Below are 11,059 nucleotides of genomic sequence, written 5' to 3' on the forward strand. Positions count from 1 at the left end.
TAAATGAAAAATGCTTGAAATAATTATTGAAGTTTCCTTTATAACTTTACTTTACAAGATTTTATTTCTTGATTTTGTGTTATGAAACATAATATCAATGAACGAAATGTTTACTTCTGTATCAAAAAAAATTGTTTCGTCCACAGAACTCACACCGAAATTACGACCAGAGCTACTGAGCGACTTTCTCTACAATCTACTTCAGTTTGAGTCCTCTAGGTAGCAGCAAAAATTAAAAATGTTCAAAGTTATACTATACTGAAGGTACAACAGTCTTCCCTACTAAATAGCTGGACTAGTGCGAATTACGAATATACTATTTGTGAGGTAAAAGCCCCTTTATTTCGGGTTAAAATAGAATAACGTATCTAAAATAATGTAAATAAATTATTAAAAAGATAAAAAAAATAGGTTTACCCTAGGCTCGAACCAGATCCCATCTACACCACGAGGAGTCTCTTTACCATTACACTACGGAGATATACAAAACGCAATTGTTGAATAAGGTGTTATGAAGGTTTTCATGTTTGCTGCCTATAATGTTTAATCTTAAACAAAATGTGTTTTATGCCATACAGAGGAAATATATTCATGTGACGTGAGATATTCAATCAAAGATCGTTTCTCGTATTATGTAATTTTTAATTAATATGATTTTATTTAAAATTTCAGTAGCAATATGGCGCATCTACAACTAAAGAAGAGGTGAAAATATATGAAGGGTTTCTGTTTGGTGATGGTTGACGTTCAACTTACGTTCCTTTGCGTTTGTGAAAGCTTGTCCTTGGCAATGTTGAATCAACGCCGTCATGCGTTCGTTCATTCTAACGTTGATCGTAATGAAATACACGGAGCTTGTATTTGTCGAACTTCAACTTACTTCACCGCAACGTAACGTAACGCAAACGAACGTCGATCGTAATCCCGGCCTAATAGGGTGTGCATTTAAACAAAACTTGTCTTTTTTTTTTTTCATTATATTTTACACAGCAGTTATATGTAGCGTGCGAGTGTATCTATTGTACACAAAAATGTGATTATCATTTTATAGGGGCAACTACCCCTTTATAGGGGTACATTTAGACAAAAGTAATTATTTCCTACATAACATAATATATTCATGATACTTTATAGCAGGTATGCTCATTCTCTGACTCCCGATTACGTTCTGTCTTAGAGCCTTTTACTTTTAGCATATTTACTGATTCTTCGACCAGTCAGATAGATAACCACATGCATCATCATCATCATCATCATCATCATCATCATCATCATCATCATCTTCCTAACAAGTATTAGGCCAAGTGGCCTGTTACGGTCTCAAACTAGAATTTTCAGTCCATCTCTTCTTTGGACGGCCTAGAGATCTTTTGCCATATGGATGGTAATGAAGCAGTGCTTTTGGAATTCTGCATCGATTCATTCGTTCGAGATGACCCTTCCACTGAAGTTGATATTTGCTGATGAAATGTATAATGGGTTCTATTTGAAGTTCTTGCATTATGTTGCTAAAAGGTAGTGATGTGCATTCAATCTACAACCTCTCCTACCAAATCCCATCCTCACCTTCACGTGGTGCAACCCGTTTAGAACGAACGAGGCTCTAGGGACCGAGTATCAGCGGTATAACTGAAATGTCATATTCAGAGAAAATGCTGTATAGGTGGGAACCCCACCAATTGCACCTCTCTGGGCTAGCAACCCATTGAACGTCATTTTCACATTGCTTTCAAGTCTCAGCAGAAGCCTCGGGTACAGTAATAATAATAATAATAATAATAATAATAATAATAATAATAATAATAATAATAATAATTTGTCAGAAACCAGTATATAAAGCCTGGATATGACATCGTCAGGTTAGATGGAATATAATTTTTACAGTTTATTCCTGGCGATTTTAGCTTTAATTTAACAGGGGTTTTGGAAAAATAGGGTTCCATCTGCAATTTTTTTTATATAATGCAAATTTGAGTTTGTATTTTTTGCTACGTTGCTTAGGTTAACTTTTTTGCGAATTTGAATTTCATAAAAACGCCTGTGCTAAGTCAACAGTAAACTATAATGAATGGTCTCTGAAAGAGAGAGAGAGTGAGGGAGTGAGAGTGAGCCAGAGAGAAAGAAAGAGAGTTGTGTGTGCGTGCGTGCGTACATGCGTACCTGGGTCCCTTGCAAGGTCCCTGAAAGTTTTTAAAGTAATTTTGATGAATAGAAACTAATAAAATATGTATTGATTTCATAGTATTTTTTTTTAATTTCATCAGTATTTTTATTGTTATTGTTACGGTATTATTATTATTATTATTATTATTATTATTATTATTATTTGAAAAATATACTATGTAGTACATCCTACATTAAATATTTTGGAGTAGGCATATATTGTTCACATCAGAGAACTATACATGCATACAAAATTTAATTGAAGTAGCTTAAGTCCTTTTTGAATATCATGTAAACGTTGTCTCACTGAAAAAAATTCTCTAAAAGTTTTCTTAATTAAAATTATTAACTATTAGGTTTTCAAAAACATTAAAATTGCTTAGGGACGTACAGATATTATATACTAATTATTTCCAAAGGTCCTATAGATTCTGAAGTGAAAATAATTTGAAATATAGTAAATTTACACAAGCGAAGGTTGTACCTCCCCCTCTTAAATTCCAACATCCTCAGTTGTTTGATTATATCTAAGAAATACTGCAGAATAAACTATGATTTTGTATATTGCACAGGTCAAAGCGGTAAAGTTCACTGGAAGAACAATTGGACAACTTTCCTGGACAGTTTGCTGCAGATACACTTTCTTCAGGACAACAGGAGGAACCTGAGAGTGCCGTTGTCCATCCAGAGACTGACGATAGATGCCAAACAACAGACTTCTCCTGACTACAAGAAAATGGGCAAGTCTTAAATCAGAATAGCTGTTGTTGCGAATACAATATTGAAGACCTCCCTGGAATGAAAATGTAGGTAACCAACAAAACTGTAGTTCATGTTTCAGGAGAAAGGAAGATAATTTCAGGGGCATATTTCAATAGGCCTATATTTACTATCACAACCATAGACTAAACAATAACCGATAAAAGTTTATTCAGCCACTGAATGCAATAATTCATTGTTGTAAATAAAGCTTTAAAATTGCTTTTTTTTTTACCTACATCCCATATTTCAAGAATCTGATGTTACATCTTTTTCCGGGGACGTCTTCAGCTATTGTTGTCTTGCATTTGTCTCGTCGAATGTGACGTAGAAAGCTACAAAAAAATGGTCAAGCAACAATTTCATCAAAAAAAAAAAAACTAATGAAACGCACAAAGGACAAATCATGGAAGAACATAGCTGACAAATCCTCAACGAATCCAAGACGCATAGCAGTTCCACATATCCGATTGGTTACAGGGCATGACTTCTTATTTACAAAAAATTGGAATTCTGGACAGCCCTCTTTGCAATATGCAAGAAGACATGGACAGTTCTCATCTTCAACACTGCCCTGCACTTTACTCCACAAAGATCTGTGACCAATATTGGGAAGCACGTGCAAAACTCTCTTCCTAATACTTTTTCTTTTTTATTACTTATTACTATTATTATTTCAAACCTTTGTTCGTGTACACAATCTATGTATTGTATGTTTTAAGAAAATGACCATTGGTCAAGTTCTAAAATGCATTAGATATAAAAAAAATATTAAAAGTAAATAATTGATTAAATGGTGATCTTATTCGTGTTAATTGTGTAAGCATGTGCGGCTTACAGCTGTTTCGGTGCTTCTTCACACCATCATTCCAAACTCGATACAAAGAACATACTAAAGCAATAACCAGAGGACACAATACATCTACATATGCCGAACACATAACTAATGCTAACCACACATACAATAACATAAATACAGACATGGAAATCCTACACATACAACCCAAGAACCAAAAACTCGACACACTAGAACAGTACGATATATACAAACACACTAAAACACACCCCGATCAAATTCTCAACACACAGATCAATTTCAGAACACACACACTATTTGACACCACATTTCAACACTTTTCAACAATCGAACGCACCTACACAACAGGCAGCGAAGTTCGAGATGACACCGAGATCTAGTAGGCTCTGAGGATGGTGTGAAGAAGCACCGAAACAGCTGTAAGCCGCACATGCTTACACAATTAACACGAGTAAGATCACCATTTAATCAATTATTTTAAAAATTTATATTAAAAGTGTTTTCATTTAGGTACCTGTGTCTTTTGAATTACCGGTATAGTTCAAGAAAATAGAGGGTAAAATAATCTGCAGCATGATAAAGAAATGGCACTATTGCAAAAGCCATCAAATGACACCACATTCTGTCTTCAGACGAGGTGGTCGAGGTGAGCGTGTACAACGAGCTGGGCATCATCAGGGCGGGCTTGGTGGAAGTGAGGGGCCTCAAGACGGTTTGCATCGATCGGCACCCCCTTGCAGGACAGATTGTGCTGGAAGAGCGCGTCTTCGTGCCCTATGAGGAGTACGCCAGCCTGGATTACTGGACTGCCTTGCGAGCTTGTCTGCACATCGTGCTGGAGAACCAGCAGGGAAGTGTGCTCAAGATTGTGGAGCTCAACCAAAATGGACTCAAACCCATCTCTCCACAGGTGGAGCTCCTGCTGAGAGACGTGCCGAACACGGAGGCAAGTCTGCCATGCCTGTTACTGCTCATGCTCCAGGACTGTAATGATAATGATAAACAAAAATAGTTGTTTTGTTATTATATGACTTGAACAGAAATAAGTAGTAGTGGTAGTAATAGTAATAGTAGTAGTAGTAGTAGTAGTAGTAGTAGTAGTAGTAGTAGTAGTAGTAGTAGTAGTAGTAGTAGTAGTAACAGTAACAACTGTGGAAATGAGATTTCTAAGGAGGACTGCCGGCTACAGCTTGACCACAAATGGAATGAACTAATTACAAAAGAATTGAAAATTACACCTATTTATGAACATCTCAACCATTATAGACAAAAATGGCTTAACCATGTCAATAGAATAGACCGTTCCAGACTCCCAAGACAAATTCTCCGCTATATACCACATGGAAGACGATCTTTGAGACGCCCCCTGAAAAGATGGACGGAGACTGTAACAGGCCACTAGGCCTAATACCTGCAAGGACGATGATGATGATGATGATGATGATGATAATTAGAATAATAGCAATAATAATAATAATAATAATAATAATAATAATTATAATAATAATAATAATAATAATAATAGCAATAATAATAATAATGATAGTAGTAAAAAATATTGGAAATTTATCCTTTGAAGAGGTGGAAAAATTCAAATATCTTGGAGCAGCAGTAACGAATATAAATGATACTCGGGAGGAAATTAAACGCAGAATAAATATGGGAAATGCCTGTTATCATTCGGTTGAGAAGCTTTTGTCATCCAGTCTGCTGTCAAAAAATCTGAAAGTTAGAATTTATAAAACAGTTATATTACCGGTTCTGTATGGTTGTGAAACTTGGACTCTCACTTTGAGAGAAGAACATAGGTTAAGGGTGTTTGAGAATAAGGTTCTTAGGAAAATATTTGGGGCTAAGAGGGATGAAGTTACAGGAGAATGGAGAAAGTTACACAACACAGAACTGCACGCATTGTATTCTTCACCTGACATAATTAGGAACATTAAATCCAGACGTTTGAGATGGGCAGGGCATATAGCATGTATGGGCGAAACTAGAAATGCATATAGAGTGTTAGTTGGGAGGCCAGAGGGAAAAAGACCTTTGGGGAGGCCGAGACGTAGATGGGAAGATAATGTTGAAATGTATTTGAGGGAGGTGAGATATGATGATAGAGACTGGATTAATCTTGCTCAGGATAGGGACCGATGGCGGGCTTATGTGAGGGCGGCAATGAACTTCCGGGTTCCTTAAAAGCCAGTAAGTAAGTAAGTAAGTAGTAATGGTTATAATAGTGTAGTAGTAGTGAATATTAAGTAGTAATGGAATAAAATGGTATGGAATTTCAGGACTTTGGAAAGAATAAGTACATTTTTTAAGTAAGCCGCTTTTTTACTAACGAGCCATTACAATCTTCAATAAATCGATTTAATACACTGTAAAAGCAGTTTTTAATTAAAACTTTGTAAAGAACTTTCTCAAAATTTTTGATGTGCAGATATTTCTTTGGTATAATTTGGTACGTTTTTGTACATGTTTAGTTGTAGACCAGTATCGTTATGATGTTTATAACTTCGTGAATGAATTTCTGGGCAGTTCACCACAATTCCAGTAGCTTCTTGATGAAACCATCTCAGAATTGTTAACAGGCGAAATAAAAATAATAGACGTTTTTATAATGGACATAATTATTTTTATGTTAATTTTATTTGTGAAATAACCATCAGATTATTTATTGCCAATTTTTATTTTCTATTTACATCCATCATATAAATTTTGTATGGCTTGATTGAGTACTTCTTAGATTCACATGTTTCTTAAAGCTGTCCATAATTTGGATATAAGACATTATCATATGCTTTTGCAGGGTCTACAAATAGTAATAATAATAATAATAATAATAATAATAATAATAATAATAATAATAATAATAATAAGCAAAAATAGTTGAATAATTTCGAAGGACAAATTGTTCCGGGGTCGGGTATCGAACCCAGGACATTTGGTTAAATGTACCAACGCTCTACCAACTGAGCTACCTGGGAACTCTACCCGACACCCCACAGACCTCAAAGTGGGCTGACAACCGTACAAGCAACCAACATTGAGTGCACACTAACTCTGTGTGACTTAAATTGTGGTTTTCTGTTAACGAACAGTGACGTGTATTATGCAAATCAAACTTTCAAGTATAACTCCCTGTAAAGTTGATTTTAATAATTTCGAAGGAAAAATTGTTCCGGGGCCAGGTATCGGTGTCGGGTAGAGTTCCCGGGTAGCTCAGTTGGTAGAGCATTGGTACGTTTAACCAAAGGTCCCGGGTTCGATACCCGGCCCCGGAACAATTTTTCCTTCGAAATTATTCAAATCAACTTTACAGGGAGTGATACTTGAAAGTTTGATTTGAACAAAAATAGTTGTTTTTGTTATTATAAGACTTACACAGAAACAAGAGTAGCAATCAAGGCAATATGCTGATAAGCTGGATGTGGTTTTGCAGGTGGACCTGACTCTGCTGGGTTCTGAGAATTGCTTGCCAGACCGTGGGTCGTCAGTGAAGGTGAAGGACCACCAGCTGACGGCAGAGAAGGACTGCACACTGATCATGTCGTCTAGCATCCTGCAGCATGCTGATCTGCTGCGAACGGCCGTGGACGTTCTGTCAGATGGGGCCTACATCCTGGCACGGGAGAAGCCGGACAGCAAGAGTCCTGGGTTCAATGACACACGGTTAGAGGTAGTGATGGAGAAGACTTGCGAGCACGAGAAGCTTGTGTTGCTCAAAAAGGTAATGATCTATGAGGGACCATACTCTAATGCAGAGGGTGTGCAAACTACGGCCCGTGGACCAAATATGGTCCTCTGATGTGTTCAATCTAACCCATGGGATAAATAACTTTATTATTATTATTATTATTATTATTATTATTATTATTATTATTATTATTATTATTATTACTTATTATTATTATTACTGTAATTATTATTATTATTATTATTATTATTATTATTATTATTATTATTACCGGTATTACTGTTATTATTATTATTACTATTATTATTATTATTATTATTATTATTACTTATTATTACTTATTATTATTATTACTGTTATTATTATTATTATTATTATTACTTATTATTATTACTGTTATTATTATTATTATTATTATTATTACTTATCATTATTATTATTACTTATTATTATTACTGTTATTATTATTATTATTATTATTATTACTGTTATTATTATTATTATTATTGTTATTATTATTATTATTATTATTACTGTTATTACTATCATTATTATTATTATTATTATTATTATTATTACTATTATTATTATTGATGAAATTTTTCAGAATATAGTGAGTAATAATGATCTCATTATCTGTCTCACTGAAACATGGTTATCTGAGTCAGTTATTAATTCTGATTTATTTCCAAATAACTATACTGTGTTTCGTGCAGATAGACTGTTTGCAGACACTAACAAAAAAAGAGGTGGTGGTGTCCTAACAGCGATTAGCAACCAGTTACCTTTTACTAAAAGACGTTTTGACTTAGAAATTATTAGTGAATGCGTTTGGGTTGAACTTAGAATGACTGATGGTTTTAATCTTTTATTAGGTAACCATTATTTCTCTCCTGATACAGATCATATTCACTTAAAATCTTATCTTAATTTTCTTGAAAAAAATCTCGACACTCATAATTTTAGAATAGTAATCCTTGGTGATTTTAATACTCCTGGTATGGACTGGACAACTGGTTCTAATCTTAATGATACTCATTATTACTCTAAAATTAAGGCTAAGGATTTATATTCCTCGTCCTGCCTTCTTGGATTAATTCAAATTAACTCTACCGTTGCGAGTAAAAAGCTTCTTGATTTGGTTTTTACTAATGATAAAAACAGTACAGTTAAACTTGCCGATCACTCTCTAGTTTTAGAGGATACTTATCATCCATCTATCTCTATTTATATTGAAGTAAAATTATCGTTACCGGAACACTCTCTAATTAGTTCTTATTTAAATTATTCTCAAGGTGATTATCTGAATCTTTATTCTATTCTATACAATTATGATTGGACTAGCATATATCAGACTACTGATGTAAACACTGCTGCAAATTCCTTGTCTCAAATTATAAACAATGCTATATCCCTTTGTGTTCCTGTCACCTTTGTTAAAAAATCGCACTATCCTAAATGGTTTTCAAACGATTTACGTTAGCTTATTAAGAAAAAAAATAAAGCTCATAAAAATTACAAAAAATATAAAACTGATCACCATTATCATATTTTTTCTAATTTTAGAAAACAAGTCAAAGCCATGATTAAATCTGATAAATTTAAATGGTTACAATCAATTGATGATAACCTAAAGCACGAACCAAATAAATTTTGGAAATATGTAGAAACTTTTCGAAAAACAAATAGTAATCCCACAGAACTAATAATAAATGGCGTTCACATCACAGATGAAAAAGAAATTGCAAATGCATTTGCTTGTCAATTTAAATCTGTTCAACAAAATTGTAACTCTAATTTCATTACTTATGATTCTAATATCACTGACTGTTTGTCCCTGCCTAATATTACATTCGATGATGTAAATAAAGCTATTAAAAAGCTAAAGCCTAATAAATTTAAGGTACTGATAGCATTCCTAATTTTATAATTAAGGGTTGCTCTAATATTCTCTTGCCTGTTTTAACTTTTTTGTTCAATCTTAGCTTAAAAACAGGAATTTACCCGTCACTTTGGAAGGAAGCATCCATTATTCCAGTTTTCAAAAATGGTAATAAAAATAGTGTTACTAATTATAGACCCATTTCTATCCTAAACAATTTTTCTAAAATTTTTGAAAAAATTATTCACAAACACATTTCATTTTATGTCAAAAATAAGATCAATTCGGCCCAACATGGATTTACAAGAGGGAAATCTACAACTACTAATTTAGTTTCCTATCTTAATCTCATAATGCCTATAGTTGAAAATCAAGGTCAAATTGACTCAATTTATTTTGATTTTAGCAAAGCATTTGATGTTGTTCCTCACAAAATTTTATTAAATAAATTAAGTAATTTTGGTCTCTCCACTAACTACGTTAATTGGTTTGAAAATTATTTAACAGATAGACAGTCTTGTGTTCGACTAGGTAATTCTCTCTCGGTTCCATTTAATAGTTTATGCGGTGTTCCTCAAGGGTCTACATTGGGACCTCTCTTATTTTTATTATTTATAAATGATATAAGTAAAAGAATAAGTTCTAGCTGCCTTTTGTTTGAGGATGATCTCAAAATCTTTCGCAAAATTAATAGTTTGGTTGATTGTCAAATTCTTCAAAATGACATTAATTCAATTTCACAATGGTCTGTTGAAAATGGAATGAAAATTAATCAATCCAAAACTTCTGTTATTTCCTTTTCACGGAAAACTATCTCCCTAAAATTTAACTATTCTCTCAGTAATGTCGTAATTACTAGGACAGATTGTATTAGAGATCTTGGTGTCCTACTTGATTCAAAATTATATTTCCATGATCATGTGCAATATATTTATACCCATTCGTTAAGAATGCTTGGTCTAATTAGGTCTATAACTTATTCTTTTTCCACTCCTATGTGTTTATTAATTTTATACTATACGTTGGTTAGATCCAAGCTTGAATATGCATCTGTTGTATGGAACTCCATTACTTCCACTGACTCGGCTAAATTGGAGAATATTCAAAGAAAATTTATTTCCTTGTGTTCTTATAGATTTTTACCAAATTCCGATTATAACTATGAGATTAAATGCAATTATTTCAATTGCGGTTGTTTGTTCACCAGACGTCAGGATCTTGATTATTTATTTTTTTGCAAAGTCATTAAGGGTGATATTGATTGTGAATCTTTCATAAGCAATATCAGTCTTCGTATTCCTGCTAATGGTTTAAGATTTCATAAATTGTTTTATAATAAGAATCCTAAATCTCTCTCTCCGGTCTGCAGATGCATTAAATATGCTAATTTGCATGGATTCAACTTGGATCCATTTAATGTGTAGTATATCTTTGAGTTTTTAACTCACTGATCTATTTTAATAATTATTTGTCCATTTTATTTCTTGCATTTGGTCAATTGATTAATGTAGACTATTCCATTATTTCAATTATCTCATTGGACTAATTTTATAATTTTATAATTATTATTTGATCATTGATTATGTAGACCATTATATTGTTTGTATTTCATCTCATTGCCATTTTCTATCATTCATTCTCATCATCATTTGTTGTTTTGTTCTGTTTTGTATCGTGCAAAACTGTAATTGGCCTTGTGCTGTTGTTTTTGCACGTTAATATTCTAAATAAATAAATAAAAATA

The 11,059-nt window shown here is 33.2% G+C and overlaps 1 protein-coding gene across 1 annotated transcript in view; it reads left to right on the forward strand.

Moving 5' to 3' along the window:
* The window catches only part of LOC138695372 (fatty acid synthase-like), a 137,335-nt gene that overhangs the window by 66,828 nt on the left and 59,448 nt on the right, over nt 1-11,059 (forward strand). Inside the window, exons 17-19 of the mRNA XM_069819790.1 lie at nt 2,736-2,903; nt 4,372-4,685; nt 7,161-7,466. Of these exons, the coding sequence (XP_069675891.1) occupies nt 2,736-2,903; nt 4,372-4,685; nt 7,161-7,466 (788 nt within the window). The remainder of the gene's footprint in view (nt 1-2,735; nt 2,904-4,371; nt 4,686-7,160; nt 7,467-11,059) is intronic.

The sequence above is a fragment of the Periplaneta americana genome, chromosome 2 (genome assembly GCF_040183065.1).
Source record: "Periplaneta americana isolate PAMFEO1 chromosome 2, P.americana_PAMFEO1_priV1, whole genome shotgun sequence".
In the NCBI taxonomy this organism is placed as follows: Eukaryota; Metazoa; Arthropoda; class Insecta; order Blattodea; family Blattidae; genus Periplaneta; species Periplaneta americana.